This window comes from Eubalaena glacialis, chromosome 14, assembly GCF_028564815.1.
Source record: "Eubalaena glacialis isolate mEubGla1 chromosome 14, mEubGla1.1.hap2.+ XY, whole genome shotgun sequence".
NCBI classification, from domain to species: Eukaryota; Metazoa; Chordata; class Mammalia; order Artiodactyla; family Balaenidae; genus Eubalaena; species Eubalaena glacialis.
Window position 1 is genome coordinate 26,267,719 of NC_083729.1, and position 18,334 is coordinate 26,286,052.

General features: G+C 36.6%; 1 protein-coding gene across 1 annotated transcript in view; it reads left to right on the forward strand.

Moving 5' to 3' along the window:
* Positions 1-18,334, forward strand: part of BIRC6 (baculoviral IAP repeat containing 6) — a 242,855-nt gene that overhangs the window by 15,912 nt on the left and 208,609 nt on the right. The window contains 2 exon segments of the mRNA XM_061168520.1: positions 10,426-10,607; positions 12,710-12,847. Of these exon segments, the coding sequence (XP_061024503.1) occupies positions 10,426-10,607; positions 12,710-12,847 (320 nt within the window).

Sequence of the window (18,334 nt, forward strand, 5' to 3'; positions counted from 1 at the left end):
GGGAATATAAAATGGTGCAGCCATTGTGGATAACAGTATGCGGTTTCTCAAATAATTAAAAATTACCATATGAACCTGCAATTCCACATTTGAGTAATACAGTTCCTCAAATAATTAAAAATTACTGTATGAACTTGAAATTCTGCGTTTGAGTATTGGGTATAAAGAATTGAAAGCAGGATCTTGAAGAAACATTTGTACGCCATGTTCACAGTGGCATTATTCCCAGCTAGACAAGAAGTAGATGCCACCCAAGTGTCTGTAAGTGGATAAATGGATAAACAAAATATGGTGTATGTATACAATGAAATATTAACCTTAAAAAGGGAGGAAATTCTGACACATGGTACATCATGGATGAACCTTGAAGACGTTATGCTCAGTGAAATAAGCCAGTCACAAAAGAACAAATACTGTCTGATGCCACTTACATGAGGTACTTAGTCAATTTCATAGAGACAGAGGAAAGTAGAATAGTGGTTGCCAGGTTCTATAGGGATGGAGGTGGGGAGTTAGTGTCAATGGTTATAGAGTTTCAGTATTGCAAGATGGAAAGAGTTCTGTGGATGGATGGTGGTGATGGTTGCAAAACATGAATGTACTTAATGCCGCTGAACTGTACACTTAGAAATGGTTAAAATGGTAAGTTTTATGTAATGTATAATTTACCACAATTTAAAGAAATCATTTAAAAAAATCAGATGGTCATGTTTATGCAGTTCTGTATCTGGATTCTGTTCTGTTCCTTAGATCTAATGTGTCTATCCATTTGCCAGTAGCACACATTCTTGTGGTAATGTAAGTTTTATAGCAGGTCTTAAAGTCATATAATGTGATTTGTCCAGCTTTATTCTTTATCAAAATTGTTTTGGCTATTCCAGTTCCTTTGCCTTTTCAAATTATTTTGGACTCAGTTTATCTATATCTCAAAACTCCTGCTGGGATTTTGATTGAAATTGCATTAAATTTATAGAGGACATCTTTGCTATGTTGATTCTTCCATTCCGTGAACATGGTTTTATTTAGCTCTTCTTTGATTTCTTTCACTGGTCATTTGTACTTTTCAGCATACATATTCTGTATACCTTTTGTTAGATACATATCTAAGTATTTTATTTTATGTTTTTAGAGCTCTTGTAGACTTAATTTTTGGGGTAAATTTTGGTTTCAGATTGATCATTGCTAGTATATAGAAATACAGTTGTTTGATTTTTGTGTATTGACTTTGTTCAGTGAAACCTTGCTCAACTCATTAGCTCTAGGAGTTTTTGTTTTTTAGATTCTTTGGGATTTTCTACATAGGTAATCATGTTATCTGTGAATAGGGACAGTTTGATTTCTTCCTTTCTAATCTGTCTGGCTCCCCATTTCTTATTGCAGTGGCTAGATCTTCCATTATGATATTGGATAGGAGTGATGAGAGTGTAATATCCTTGTCCTGTTTGTGATCTTAGGGGGAAAGTGTTCAGTCTTTTACCATTAAGTGTTTGATAGTGGTAGACTTCCTGTAGCCATCCTTTATCAGATTGGGGAAATTACCTTTTAATTTGCTGAGGGCTTTTTTTTTTTTTTTTTTTAAATCATGAAAAGATGTATTTTGCCAAATGCATCTGCTGAGTTGATTATGTGGTTTTTCTTCTTTAAGCAATTATCATGGTAGCTTACATTGATTTTTGAATATTGAACCAGTTTTGCATCCCTGGGATAACCCTACTTGGTCCTGGTGTATTGTTATTTTTATATATTGCTAAACTCCATTTGCTTTTATTTTGTTGAGGATTTTTGCATCAATCTGCATGAGGAATAATGGTATGCAGTTTCTCTTTTTGTACTGTCTTTTTCTAGTTTGGATATCAGGTTAAATCTGGCCTCATAAAATGAGTTTGAAAGTGTTCCCTCTTCTGTTTCCTGAAAGAGATTGTGTAGAATTGGTGTTACTTTTTAAGTTCTCCAGAGAAATCAGGTAAGCCTGGAGATTTCTTTGAAAAGTTTTAAACTATGAATTCACTTTCCTTAATTTAGATTATCTGTTTCATTTTGGATAATTTGGTAGTTTGTGGTTTTTAAGGAATCTCACTTCTGTTTCAAAATTTATGTGTATAGATCTATCCGTATTATTCCTCAGTTATCTTTTTAACATTTGTAGTGTCAAATTTATTTTGACGACCTAAGTTGTCAAATTTATGTGCATAGAGATGTTCATAGTATTATTTATCTTTTGATGTCTGCAGGATCTGTCATCTAGCTCCTCTTTCATTCCTGATATTATTGGTAATTTATGTCTTCTTTTTTTTTCTTTGCCAGTCTTGTTACAGCTTTATAAATTTCATTGATCTTTGCAAAGAACTCGTTTTTGCTTATATTGATTTTCTGTGTTGTTTTTCTATTTTCACTTCCACTGATTTCCGCTATTATCTTTATTGTTTCTTTTCTTTTGCTTGTTTTGCTCTTTTTCTGGTTTTCTTAAATAGGAAGCTTAGGTTATTGATTTCAGGCCTTCTTCCCCACCCCAGTATAAGCATTCAATTTCTATAAATTTTAATCTAATCACTGTTTTTGCTTCTTTTTGTTTTTAAAAATTATTTTATTTAATTTTTGACTGCATCGGGTCTCAGTTGCGGCATGTGGGCTCCTCGTTGTGGTGCATGGACTTCTCTCTAGTTGTGGCACGCAGGCTCTCTAGTTGTGGCCCGCGTGCTCAGTAGTTGTGGCATGAGGGCTTAGTTGCCTTGTGGCATGTGGGATCTTAGTTCCCTGACCAGGGATTGAACCTGCGTCCCCAGCATTGGAAGACGGATTCTTAACCACTGGACCACCAGGGAAGTCCCTGTTTTAGCTTCATATGACATGTTTTGATATTATATTTTCATTTTCATTCTTTTTTTTTTTTGGCTGCGCTGCAGCTTGTGGGATATCAGTTCCCCAACAGGGATTGAACCCAGACCACGGCAGTGAAAGCGCCGAATCCCAACCACTAGACCATGGGGAACTCCCTCATTTTCCTTCTTTTAAAAATGTTTAGACTTCTTCATTGCCCTAAAGATTCTTTAGAAGTATGTTGTTTAATTTACAAGTATTTAGAGGTTTCCCATTATATTTCTGTTACTGATTTCTACTTAAATCCATTATGGTCAGAGAACATACTTTTTGTTTGTTTATTTGTTTGTTTTATTGAAGTATAGCTGTTTTACAACATTGTGTTAATTTCTGCTGTACACTGAAGCGATTCAGTTATACATATATACATTCTTTTTTTTAATATTGTTTTCCATTATTGTTTATCATAGGATATTGAATATAGTTTCCCGTGCTTTACAGTAAGACCTTGTTATTTATCCATTCTGTATACAATAGCTAACATCTGCTAACTCCATCCCTCCCCCAATCCCCTCCCCCTTGGCAACCACAAGTCTGTTTTCTGTGTCCGTGAGTCTGTTTCTGTTTTGTACATAGGTTCATTTGTGTCATATTTTAGATTCCACATATAAGTGATATCATATGGTATTTTGTCTTTCTCTTTCTGACTTACTTCACTTAGTATGATAATCTCTAGTTGCATCCCTGTTGTTGCAAATGACATTATTTTGTTCTTTTTAATTGCTGAGTCGTATTTGATTGTATATATGTACCACATCTTCTTTATCCATTCATCTTTTGCTGGACATTTAGGTTGTTTCCATGTTTTGGCTATTGTGAATAGTGCTGCTGTGAACATAGGGGTGCATGTATCTTTTTGAATAATTTTTGTCTGGATATATGTACAGGAGTGGGATTGCTGAATCATATGGTAATTCTGTTTTTAGTCTTTTGAGGAACCTCCATACTGTTTTCCCTAGTGGCTGCACCAACTTACATTCCCACCAACAGTGTAGGAGGGTTCCCTTTTCTCCACACCCTCTCCAGCATTTGTTATTTGTAGACTTTTTAATGATGGCCATTATGACCAGTGTGAGGTGGTACCTCATTGTAGTTTTGATTTGCATTTCTCTAATAATTAGTGATGTTGAATATCTTTTTATGTGCTTATTGGCCATCTGTATTTCTTCTTTGGAGAAATGTCTATTAAGGTCTTCTGCCCATTTTTCGATCGGGTTGTATGAGCTACTTGTATATTTTGGAGATTAAGCCCTTGTCTGTCACATCATTTGCTAATATTTTCTCCTAGTTCATAGGTTGTCTTTTTGTTTTGTTTATGGTTTCCTTTGCTGTGCAAAAGCCTATAAGTTTGATTAGGTCCCTTTTGTTTATTTTCACTTTTATTTCTGTTGCCTTGGGAGACTGACCTAAGAAAACATTGGTACGATTTATTTCAGATAATGTTTTCCCTATGATCTCTTCTAGGAGTTTTATGGTGTCATGTCTTATATTTAAGTCTTTAAGCCATTTTGAGTTTATTTTTGTGTATGGTGTGAGGGTGTGTTCTAACTTCATTGATTTACATGTGGCTGTCCAGCTTTCCCAACACCACTTGCTGAAGAGACTGTCTTTTTCCCATTGTATATTCTTACATCCTTTGTTGAAGATTAATTGACCCGGAGGTGTGTGGGTTTATTTCTGGGCTCTCAGAGAACATACTTTTAACTTCACTTCTTGTATATTAAGGTCTGTTTTATGATCCAGGATATGATATGTCTTGATTAATGTTCAGTGTACACCTGAAATGAATGTGCATTCTACTGTTGATAGGTGGAATATTTTAAAAATGTCATTGGTTGATGGTGCTGTTTTCTATCTACTAGTTCTGTCAACTACTGAAACTTGAAGTCTTCAACTGTAATTATGGATGCCTATTTCTCCCTTCAGTTCTGTTAATTTTTGCTGAATTTATTTTGAAGTTCTCCTACGTGTATATATATTTAGGATTGCTTTTTGTTCTTCATGAATTCACCCTTTTATCATGTAATGTCCTCATTTATTTCTGGTGATTTTCTTTGTTATGATCATTGGCTGATCTAAATATAACTATTCCATCTTTCTTTGTTTAATATTTGCATGATATATCTTTTTTCCATCCTTTTACCCTTTTAGAATGGTAAAAGTTTCTTGTAGACATCGTAGAATTGACTTTGTGTGTGTGTGTTTAAATTCAGTTTATCTTTTCATTGACATACTTAGGCCATTTATGTTTAATGTAATTGTTGATATTTTGATTTAGATACTCCAGTTGATTATTTATTTGTTTCCTCTATTCTCTTTCTGCTTTTTTTGGCTTGATTTTTTTTTTTAACTTATCTATTGCTTTTGCCTAATTATTTGTATGTGCTTTTGTAGTTACTTGAAGAATTGCAATATACATACTTTTCTCAGTCTATTTAGAGTCAGTATTTTACCACTTTATTTATTTATTTATTTATTTATAAAGGGAACTTTATTTGTTTATGGTTGCGTTGGGTCTTCGTTGTTGCGCGGGCTTTCTTTAGTTGCAGCGAGCGGGGGCTACTCTTCATTGCAGTGCATGGGTTACTCATTGCGGTGGATTCCCTTGTTGCGGAGCACGAGCTGTAGGCACACGGGCTTCAGTAGTTGTGGCACGATGGCTCAGTAGTTGTGGCTCCCGGGCTCTAGAGCACAGGCTCAGTAATTGTGGCGCACAGGCTTAGTTGCTCCGCGGCATGTGGGATCTTCACGGACCAGGGCTCGAACCTATGTCCCCTGCATTGGCAGGCGGATTCTTAACCACTGTGCCACCAGGGAAGCCCTATTTTACCACTTTAAGTGGAATATAGAAACCATGCCGCCCTATTGTACCTTTCTCTTTTTTAAGTTATGGTTGACTTATTTATTACATATATGTGACATTGAAGACCACCAGTCATTGTAGAAATTTTTGCTTTCAGTTGTCAAATGTATTTTAAAGAACTGAGGTGAAGAATCATCACTTATATTTACCCAGATATTTACCATTTCTGTTGCTCTTCCCTCATTCTTGATACCCTAAGTTTATTTCTGAATAATTTCCCTTCTCTTTGATGAACTTCCTTTTGTGATTCTATTTGAGCAGGTTTGCTGGCAAAATTTCTCTTTAGTGTTCCCTCATCTGAGATTGTCTTTATTTCACCTTCATTCCTGATGGATATTTTTGTTGAATATAGAATTTCTTTTTTCAGTATTTTAAAAATGGTTCAATTCCTAATGAACCCCATGGTTTTTAATGATAAATGTGCTTTTATTGTAATTATTACTTGCTTGTACGTAACATATCCTCTGGTTGCTTTCAAGATTTTTCTGTGTTAGTTTTCAGCAGCTTATTGTGTCTGGCTGTGAATTTTTCACCTACTATTTTTGTGAAATTTCCCTTGCCCCAAAAGAAAATCTGTACTAATGCAAGTCATTAATGTCAGTCAGGAGTCTGCAAACTATGGCCTGCCACCTCAGTAGCTCTCAGCCTGTTTCCTGATTTTACAAATAAAATGCTACTGGAACACATACATACCCATTTATTTACATGTTGCTTTTGCACTACAGTGGCAGAGTTGAGTAATTGTGAGAAAGACCATATGTCTTGTGAGGCCTTAAATAGTTACTATCTGACCTTTTTATAAGAAGCTTGCTGATCTCTGGTATAGTTGGAGGAAATTTGAGTGTTTCTTCTATTAAAATTTTCTGCTTGAATTTCTTTTTAAACTTTATCCATGTAGGGTTCAAAGTCATTTTACAAGTATCTTCTATAGAAAATTCTAGCAAGGTGTAACATGTGGTAGAGGGTAGGTGTAAGAGTTTTTCCCCTGTATTTAAAAACCAAAAATTACTTTTTAGCTGACTTTTCTTGAAAATTTAAACATTAGTTAAGCATGACTCATCTTTCTTTGAGAAATTTATTTTCAGACATTTTAAACTCATAAGGCAAACAAAATAAATTTCTATTAAATAACTGACTTATGCCAAAATGGGACTTAAGTTTTTTAAAGGTAAACTTGGGAGGTTTAATTTAAGTACAGGTTATAAGTTTTTTATTTTTTATAAATTTATTTATTTATTTTTGGCTGCATTTGGTCTTTGTTGCTGCGTGCGGGCTTTCTCTAGTTGGGCGAGTAGGGGCTACTCTTTGTTGCGGTGCGCGGGCTTCTCATTGTGGTGGCTTCTCTTGTTGCGGAGCATGGGCTCTAGGCACGTGGGCTTCAGTAGTTGTGGCACGTGGGCTCAGTAGTTGTGGCGCACAGGCTTAGTTCCTCCACGGCATGTGGGATCTTCCCAGACCAGGGCTCGAACCCATGTCCCCTGCATTGGCAGGTGGATTCTTAACCACTGCACCACCAGGGAAGCCCTGTAAGATATTGTTAATGTTATTTGCAGCATTAAAATTTATCGACAGTGTTGCATAGTAATACTACTAAAACCATGAAGCAAAGCAATATGAATAAACGTATAACTTAAGAGACAATTTCATACAAGCCTTTGAAAAGATGTTTTCTTACTGAGTAACACATCCTGGCTCGAACATAGGTTTCTTGGTTTCATCTCTTTTATGAACCTTTATGCACTTAAAATTGTTATTCTTATAACTAAAAATAAATGTCGATTGTTACCTCTCATTGTGAAACCTATGCTTGTTTTTTTGCTGTACAAATACTCAGTTCTGGGTCAGACTTAAGCACACATGGATTTCATTTTTATCCCAAGTTAGAGAATTTGTGTCTTTGGTCTTATTTCTTGTTAAGTAAGAAAAGACATGCCCAAACGTGTTAGAAGCTGAAAAGTTCCATAAAACATTCTTTGTTCATTGCAGGATATTTTTTCTTCACAGAAATCTAGAACTTGTTTAGGGGCAGATGTAAATCAAATCTTGAGCATACTATCAGACTACATTAGCAAAGCTCTTTTTCTCGAAATAAAGTTCTCAGGCTGAGTAAAAGATTCAGAGAGAGTTTGTGGTGGGTTGTATAATTCATGTGCACATGGGACCTCAGATTGTGACCTTATTTAGAAATAGGGTCTTTGCTAATGTAATTAGTTAAGATGAGGTCACATGAACTCAAAGAGCCTTTGGGGTAGTATGGCTGATAATAAGTTTACTATCTTTCCGGCGTGTAGTACAGCAAGTCACCGCTTACAAATGGCCTTCTGTAACTCAGGTCAAAAAATCGGGAATGGACTCATCTGAATAAACACGGTCCTATTACATGCTGCTCTGTGGGCATGAAAGACCTCTGAAGAAATTGCCAATAAGGCTGCTTGGTCACTGTGCATTACTTTGAGTGCTAATATTGTATAGTATAAGAAGTTCCAAAAAAGTGTTGACTTTTTTTTGTCATGATCTATTGAGGAATTTCTAGTGACATTATATGGAATTCTAGGGTTGCATGGAAACCCAGTTGAAAACCTTTGTGTAGATTCTCATATTTTATACCTCTCTGGGTAAGTTTTAACAAAATAATGGTTTTTACAGTTCCTTACCTAATTACCTATCCCTAAAACAATAAAACAGAATTTGTAGTTTTGTTTTTAAAAATTTTATAGTTATGTGGGGGGGGGGCATGGCACATATGGGAAATCTCTGCCTTCTGCTCAACTTTGCTGTGAACCTAAAACTGCTGTAAAAAAATAACAGGCTATTTTAAAAAATTATAGTTAATGAGTTTTGAAACTATCTTTACAAGTTCTTACATAATTTTACTTTCAGTTCCTATAATGTGTATGATTTCTTGTGATTTTACCTAGAGGTCAAAAGTGCTAGGTAAATATTCCTGTTTTATTGTATTACAGAGATTATTTTCCTATATGCTAACATATATTTCAAACCAGAAGATCTGGGAATGAACTATAGAAATTCCGTGAATTTTTCTTGCTTTTATGTAGATAATTAATTAGTTCCTAATCAGTTATGTAATGTCTCCAGAAGCTTGAGAGAACTGTAATAATCTGGGATTAAGAAAGCCAACCCTAATATTCATTGATCATAACATGTTTTATAGTTGTCCTATAGATTGATGAGTAGCACCCTGATTTATCTCCTCTTTTCCGCTTTTGTATCACTAGGCAATAATCGTACTACTATCAGGAATGTTCTGTAGCGTTGTGTGGGGGTTTAGAATAAGGTATACTGGCGGCAGGATTGCTTGCTCCCAGAGAAGTTTCTTCATTAGTGCAATAAAATTTCACAGTTGATCATTCTTTCAAGTCTTTTTACAGAGACTCTGTATTCATGGCAGAATACTTAACATTAGTCTCCTTATAAATCTCTTATAAATTAAAATGTAGAAATTGATGTTATCTTTTCCAATATTTTTTGGTATTTAAAGCTTCTATGTTTTACTGTCTTTCGTAATACTTCTTGAAATTCTACTCTAATTTATTCTGAGAAATGTTATTTCTGTTAAAATACTCTTCCGATATTGATTCAGCAGAAACTTCGGGGGACATTGATCATCAGTGATAGTTGACTGTTTTTTCAGTGGTAGTTGAACTAGAGACTTTACTAGTTCTCTTAGCTTAGGTTATAACAGTTTTCCATAATTTTATCTCAGATATAAAAGCCCTAAAGAACTTTTGAGGTAGTTACCTAGAAACTGTCCACATTGACTTTATGCTTAATGACTTTTGGAAAAAAGAAAAAAAGATGTGAAGAAAATATTGAGTATTTATTTATTTTAATTGAAGTATAGTTGATTTACAATGTTGTACAGTATTGAATATTTAAAAATTTTTTCCAAACACTTTATTTTGAAGTAGTGTAGTACAAAGGACTTCTCTACAACCTTTACCCAGTTCCACTAATTTTTTTTAATTTATATATTTTATTTTTTAAAATTTATTTTTGGCCACGTTGGGTCTTTGTTGCTGCGTGCCGGCTTTCTCTAGTTGCGGCGAGTGGGGGCTACTCTTCATTGCGGTGCACGGGTTTCTCATTGCGGTGGCTTCTCTTGTTGTGGAGAACAGGCTATAGGCACACGGGCTTCAGTAGTTGTGGCTCGTGGGCTCTACAGCGCAGGCTCAGTAGTTGTGGTGCACGGGCTTAGTTGCTCCGCGGCATGTGGGATCTTCCCCGACCAGGGCTCGAACCCGTGTCCCCTGCATTGGCAGGCGGATTCTTAACCACTGTGACACCAGGGAAACCCCCAGTTCCACTAATTTTAATTTTAAATATTTTACCACATTTGCTTATCATTCCCTCACACATACATACATATTACTTTTGCTCTCTTGTGAATAGGTTGCGTATATCATGTTCCTTTACCCTTTACTATTTCCATGTGTATTTCTAAGAATAATGATATTCTCTTATAACAGCAATATAGTTTTCAAGTTCTGATAATTTCATATTATTACTTTAAGCTACAGTACATATTCCAATTTATCAGTTCTAATGTCCTTTAGAGCATTTTTTTTCAGTCAAAGATTATTATATTTAGTTGCCATGTAAACATTTATTTTAAATGAACTATTGGTCTTAAAATCTTAAGTGTTGAATTTTTGTTCTTTTAACAGCTAAACCAGGTGGACAGGTGAAATGTCAGTATATTTCTGCTGTGGATAAAGTTATTTTTGTGGATGATTATGCAGTAGGGTGTAGAAAGGACCTTAATGGAATCTTGTTGTTAGACACTGCTCTGCAAACTCCAGTTTCAAAGCAGGATGATGTGGTTCAGCTTGAATTACCTGTCACAGAGGTAAGTTGAAATAAGTATCAATATGCTTTTCTACTTAATGTAGTTTCAGACTTACTAGCTGTTAAATGAAATTAGGTTGTCCTTTGAGGATATTATATATGTATCCCTATAATAACAAAGAAGTATGAACTGTACAGGTTATACCACTGTAACAGAGGCCCCAAAATACAATGGCTTAAACAAGATAGTTTCTTTCCAGTAACAGTACTGGGCTAAGTTATAGGGACAGCTTTGTTTACCTCAACACTTAGCTTCCATTTCCTGAGTCCAAGACAGCTGCTTCAAGTCTCATTACTTCCCAGTCTTAAGGAAAAGGTGGGCAAAAGGCCAGGGGAGCACACTGGTATTACCCACCCACCTTCTCTCCTTTTCCTTTCACCTACCTCCCTCATCCTCTCCTTCCCTCTCTTCCCCTCCTTCATTTTTCTTGTTCTCTTTTACAAACTGTTTCACATATGCCCTTTTCATATTTACTCCATTGGCCAGAATTTAGTCACATGGCCACATTAAGCTGAGGTGGTTCTTTTTTCTTTAATATTAAAAAAGAAGGAATAAATAGTAATGGACAACCAGTAATCTTTGCTATGTATCATGTTTCTTAACAATTCCACTTTAAAATTTCAGCTATATGTATATTTCTGTGTTACATATTCATTACTTAATTTGTAAGTCTATCCTGACTTAAATCCTTTTGTGTGAGTTGATGTTCATATCATGTAATTTGAAAGTACATTTTTTCAGATTTACCAGATTTTAAATCATCCCAGAATATAAAAGATTATAATGCTGTACTCCCTAATAAAGTGAGATATTATTTCTGTGTTCATCCCAAGTTGTTGATTATTAATTGTTTTGCATTTGGCAGATTGATATGATTAATTGATAAAAATCAATATAGCATTTTTCCCATTTTTAGGACATGAAAAGTGTTAATGTGTGAATTTTAAGTGCGGTTTACATGTTTTATTCCCTCTTTGGAAGGCTTTTTGTAAAAAAACAAAGTACCAACGTATATCTACTTAGATTTCATATTTAGTGTCATATCACAGTCACCTAGTATATGTTAATATTGAAAGCATGTTGCTAAAGGTTTGAGTTCTGAAAACAGAGTAGCCATCTTTTTGTCATCAGAATATCTGGATCGGGGGCATGTCTAAAATCTTCGGACAGAGAATTAATTAGTTCTACTTGTACTGAACATTTTTTCCTCTCCTACTTTAAGGAACTTAGACCAGGTGATATCTTAATAAAGGATATATACATCGTAGCCTACAATGAAAGATGGTATTAAACTGTTGGGCTTTAAAAGGAACTACAGAATTACAATAAAATAGTTGAACATTTATATGAAATGGACCGTCAAGTCAATATTTTTCCTACTACTCTGACCTAAATGCTAGATATTTAGCCAGCTTCTGCCACCTCCTCCACCTTGCCAGCTCATAATATCTGTTGCTGGTCTTCTTTCTTTCTACATAAATAATTACAGCTCTCTTGTTCACGTAGTATTGTTTGTAGTCCTTCCACCATCCCAGGCATCCTTTCTTGCATCACACTAGTTTGTTACTGTCTTGCCTAAAGAATGGGGTCCTGGGTTTGGTTGGATTAGTGTGGATGTGTTCTTTTCCATATATTGCCCAAATATTTCTGTTAACGTAGTTCATATTGAATATGTGGGTAACAATGCAAAGGGCTTTTTTTTTATTACCTGCTGACTTAGCGAGTGACCCCTCTTACGATTTTGCATAGTTTGAGTATTTAAAGCTCATTGGAGGACTTTACATTTATGTCTTTACATTTTTATCTCTTTTACTTTTGTTCATGGTTTCAGCTTAGCCAGTTTTTTCTATCTTGCTTTGGCTTATAAAAGCTTCTATGTACTAAAAATTTACTATGTGGTACTACACTGAATACATTGCTTTATCTCATTTAATTTTGTAACAGCCCTTCAAGTCATTATTTGATTTAACTAAGTTTGTTTAAAAAACGTAAAAGTAGGAAGCTTTAGTATAGTACCTATCAGAATTAAAATATTTGTATAAGAATCTGAATTTAACATTTTTGGTTGTGGTTAATTTTTTGTGATCATCTTTTTTATTTAGGCACAACAGCTCTTATCTGCATGTTTAGAAAAGGTAGATATTTCTAGTACGGAGGGTTATGATTTGTTCATCACACAGCTCAAAGATGGTTTGAAAAATACATCTCATGAGACTGCAGCAAACCACAAAGTTGCTAAGGTAAGAAGTTAAAAAAAAATTACCTTGTTTGGGGTTATAGTAGAAAGAACACCTCTATACTTTTGCCTTTCTCCGTCCTCCCCACACTGATGACTAAGGATGTCTGTGGGAGATGGTGCTTTGAATTAAATCCTTGGATATATTTCATTAATTTTTCTGTGTTTTTCTTTTAACATCTTTTCTAAGTTGTAAATGTAGTACATATACAATTTTTATATTGAAGGTATAAAAGGTAGAAGGTAAAAGCTATCTTTCTAAAAATAACTTTTACATCTATAAATATCTTTTTTTCTCGAGTACAGTTGAAATTATACTAAAATATTGTGATGTACTGTCTTAGTCTGTTTGGGCTGCTATAACGGAATACCACCGACTGAGAGATGTTTCTTCTGGTGAAGTCCTTCTTCCTGGGTCATAGCTGGTACCTTCTCACTGTGTCCTTACATGGTGGAAAAGGCAAGGGATCTCTCTGGAACCTCTTTTATAAAGAGGACTCCACCCTCATGCCCTAGTACCTCCCAAAGGCCCTACTTACTAATAACCCTCCCCTTTGGGGGTTAGAATTTCAACAGATGAATTTCGGGGGGACACAAATATTCAGATTATAGCATATACCATGCTTTTTTTCATTGAAGGATGTATCCTGAGTATCTTTTCATATCAGTCCTCATAGATCATCTGTATTCTTCCTAATGTTTACATTGAAGTTTATTTTTATAGATTTACCATGATTTTATGAACCCTTATTCCATTGATGGGACATTTTTATTTAGTAAAACAGAAATCATACTGTGTATTTCAACAGAGAGAATTTATTGTAAGGAATTGACTTAATATGTGTATGAGAACTGAAAAAGTGAAGAGGAAACCCTGAAGTAATACACAGATGGTAACTATGGGAATCAGCACTCACTTCAGTCTGAAGGAACAAGAGGTTAGGATTTTTAGAACCTCGATACTTAAAAACTTAGAGAATAGGCCCCATGGGTCTGGGACTCAGACTTCTGAGGAGGAGCTGTTATCCAGTAGGTACCTCAGGAGCTTGGAGATTGGAACTTGATGAACTGAGCCTCAGATTTCTGAAGAGAGATGCTACTAGGCTAATGTTAGTGCCTCTGAGGGAGCTCTGTGAAACTGGTCCTGGGAATGCTAAGAAAACAAAACAAAAAACCTCTAAAGACCAGAAGAATCAACTGCTGCCACCAGGTCCTTTGCTAAAACAATATTGATAGCAATGACAAGTAATAGCAAGGAGTAAGTCTTTCTCCCCTCATCATGCTTTCCAATTTCCATCCCGTGTTCCTTTTGTCAGAACTTAACAGCCAGGAAACTGGTTGGCAAAGAAGAAATAATAGTTTACAGAATCCCAGCCCAAACATGATGGAGAAGAGAGAAAAGGGTAGGTTTGGACCCGAGAGACAGTAGTTTAATAACTGGCACATGCCACTCCTTTGGCTACTCAGCGTCTCCATACATACCATCTATATGTGTTTGAACTTTCATACAACAAAAATATTATGCTTTTACTTAACAAGACGTACTGTTCCTTTTCACAAATGAAGATATTCTCTCCCCGTCCCCAGAACAGACACAAAGTTCCAACAGACATTTTATCCATCCCTAGGTGATATTAACTACTCCTAAAATTTATAGTTTCAAGTGTTTAGGTAACAGAACCGTGCTACCTAAAGACTAAATTAATTACAACCAAAAATTCTTACGTAAAATAATGTCTGTCTCTCTGTATCTATCTAAATATATATTCATCTATCATTTATGTAATAAGGGAAGAAAATATATATAGTTGCTGTATCCCTCAGTTCTATAATGGTCTGTAATATCAAGAGGATATATTTGATATTCACAGCCTCTTTCTTCTCCTGCCTATTCCGTATTCCTTTTGTCCTCAGCCAGCACCTCAACTGGTCAGGTGTCTTTACATGGTCAAGTGACTCAAGGCTTCACTCTTGCAGGATCCAAATCTTCTGTGGTACTGTGTTAAGTTGTACTTGTCCTTTCACTGTTACTATTGGATGTGGAAGAGCTTAGAAGCACCTTAGAGAATCTCCTGGATTGTAATTAAGTTCTCCTTGCTCCTGTTATTTAGCATCAATCCAATTTCCCTGTGTCTGTCAGTTTTCATCATACCAACCAGTAGAATAACCACCTTCTTTGCCTGATGATTCAGTGACAAGAGGAACCCAAAATTGCTGGGTAGCAGTATCAACACCTAATTCAGTGGAACCATTGTACCCTTGGTGGAACATTCCTTCCTTGACACAAGACCTCTAGAGCCTAGAGCTTAAAAATAAAGTCTGTGAACGGATTATTACGTATAATAGCAACCCTGCTAGGAGAAACTGTGTCATGTGTTTTTTGCTGATTGAAAGCATATACGTAATCCTGTAAGGTAGAACTCCAGACTTTCAGATGTCTCTCTCAATTAGTACTGAAGATGAGTCTTTGGTAAGGCATCACACCTTTTTGTCAGGTCAGCTCCTTCTGTATGATACCCTGGTAAGACCAGTCAATTTCATGGGCAAGAGCCCATTGCTGCCTTTCTTTTTTTTTTTTTTTTTTTCCTTTGAAGTGCTTTCTTGGTCAGAAGCAAAAAGCAAAGTTGTATGGAATACTTTGTTGGTACATAAGCCATTCTGTTAGTCCACAGTAGTGGTTTAATATTATGGCAGAGCATTGTGGGCAGAACATATAAATGCACATCCAGAATACGTGTCTATTACAGTGAAGACAAATTGCTACCCAGTCTGTGACTGAAGGAATCCAATATAATCAACCTGCAATCAGATAGTTGGCTGTTTCTTCTGGATAATGGTGTCATATTGGTGGCTCAGCTTTGGTATTTGCCATTGGCAGGTTAACCTGCCGTTAGCCTGCTCAGTCCTGGTGAGAGGAAGTTAATGTTGGGCCTGTACATACCTTCTGTCTCTGTTGCCATGGCATTTTGCACACAGGTCCATTGAGCAAGCACTGGAGTGGCTATGGCCAGAGGGTGAGTGACATTCATATAGTGTGTATAATTTGCCCATCTCCTCTAGAATGGATGCCTTTTTTTTTTTTTTTAATTATTTATTTATTTATTTTTGGCTGTGTTGGGTTTTCGTTTCTGTGCAAGGGCTTTCTCTAGTTGCGGCAAGCGGGGGCCACTCTTCATCACGGTGCACGGGCCTCTCACTATCGTGGCCTCTTTTGTTGCGGAGCACAGGCTCCAGATGCACAGGCTCAGTAGTTGTGGCTCACGGGCCTAGTTGCTCCGCGGCATGTGGGATCTTCCCAGACCAGGGCTCGAACCCATGTCCCCTGCATTAGCAGGCAGATTCTCAACCACTGTGCCACCAGGGAAGCCCTAGAATGGATGCCTTTTGATGAGCATTCACGTATTTCACAAATATTTTCACACTGTGTTTATTTTGAGAGGTCTGTCCAAAGACCTTAACCCTTGACTTCCTTGTTAACAATCTTCTAATCCTGATCCTTCCAAATTCCTGAACATCTAGCCAAAACATTAGCTACTGTCCATTAATCATTGAGGACCTTTACTTCTGGCCAACTCTCAGTCCGGACAAAGAGAACAGCCAAATGAACTGGTTGAAGTTCTGACCACTGAGAAGATTTCACCTTCACCACTGTCCTGATTGGGACTGTGATGCTGCAGCCATCCACTTTGGGATGGTACCAACATAATGTGCAGAACCATCTGTATGTCACAGCTAAAGGTTTTCTTCCTCAATTATCTCATCATAAGGAGTTCCCTCTGAAGCCATCAACGTGGAATGAGAAAGGAGTCATAAAGAGTAGGTATTGTGGAAATCTGAGCTACTTGATTATTCAGCTGGTTCAAAATTGAATTGCCTTTTGGATTTCTCAAGACTGATTTCTTATGAACCACTTAATGAAGGCTAGCCCTCATACCCAATATTATGGTTTGGTGTGTCAGATAACACCTAGTTTGTGGTGAACAACTCTGATTGCATAGACATTTGTCTCATGGGTAGGTATTTCTATCAGGGACTACTAAGAAGCCAGGAGCTGTTTCTCAGAAGGAGAAGAGTTATTTACAGGAGCGGGCATGGCTTTGCCCTAGTGTTCTGCTACGTGATTGTCCCAGAGACTCCTGATAGGATCTTTACTTGCGGCAGACACTTCTAGTGTCATTGAATATGCTCATAAGGTACAAGTGGTAGAGCATCTTGCAATTCAGCCTGGACATGCTACAGAGCTTCTTGTGCCTTATGTATTATTTGATAATTGAGTTAGAGTAGCATACTCAAATATGCTGAACGCTGGGGTCCAAAATCCACTTAGGCCCACCGAGCATTGTGCCTCTTTTCATTGTTTGCCTTTACAAGTTATAGTAACTTATCTTTCACCTTGGAGGAAATATCCTGACATGCCCAGACTACTGGACCTTTAGAAACTTCAAAGAGATTGTAGGACCCTGAGTTTTTCTGGGGATTATTGATTCTCTCTGGCTTGCATGTGTCTTACTAAGGCACTTAAGTTCCTTGCTACTTCCCCCTCATCTGGACCAGTTAGTGTGGTGTTACTAATGTAGTAGACCAAGGTGGTGATCTGCAGGATGTTAGGTTGATCAGGATCTCTACAGACTAGATTATGGTAAAGAGCATGAGTCCTAGGGTAAGACTGTGCAGATTTATTGTTTCTGCCAGATAGAAGCAGTCTACTTTTGGATGGCCCTAAAAATTAGTATAGACAAAAAAGTATTTGACAGAATTGTAGCTGCCTACAAAATATCAAGGGATTTGTTGATTTGCTTCAGTAAAAATACCTCATCTGGAACAGCAGCTACAGTTGAAGTCATCACCTGATTTTACAGTCCACAGTCATTCTTCAAGATCCATTTACGTTTGCATGGGCCAAATAGGTCAGTTAAATGGAGGTGAGATAATTTGATTACCCCTGTATCTTTCAGGTCTAGTATAGTGACATTAATCTCAGAAATTTCCTCAGGATGTGGCATTGCTTTTGTTTAGTAGCTTTGTAGAAAAAATGAAAGTTCTAGGGGCTTCCACTTGGCCTTTCTTACTTTAGTAGTCCTCCAAGAGGATCAGAGAAACAGTGTAGGAATTTTTCTAGTTGCCTATTCTCTTTCTCTTCCAGTTGTACATTTGGGAAGTAGAGAAATAGCTACAAGATAGGTCTGGGGATCCACAGAGCTCATTGAGACAGCTTCGGGCCAAAATTCCATCAATCACTTCACCATCATGTCCCCGCTTTCACTAGTGGACCACAGTGATGTTTTAGGTCAGTTCAGTGTTACTATCTTGTGATGCCTGAAAGATCACAATATTTTCTCTTCCCTAGTGCACAGTGACTACAGTGAATGCCCACAGGTGCCTTTGGGGAAGGCTTGGAGTATGATTTGCAGTGTAGAGTTGGGGCATTGTTGTAGGGTCCTTTCTCAAGGGGATTTGGCCTCCCTTTCAACCAAGAGGCTCTGGGTCTATG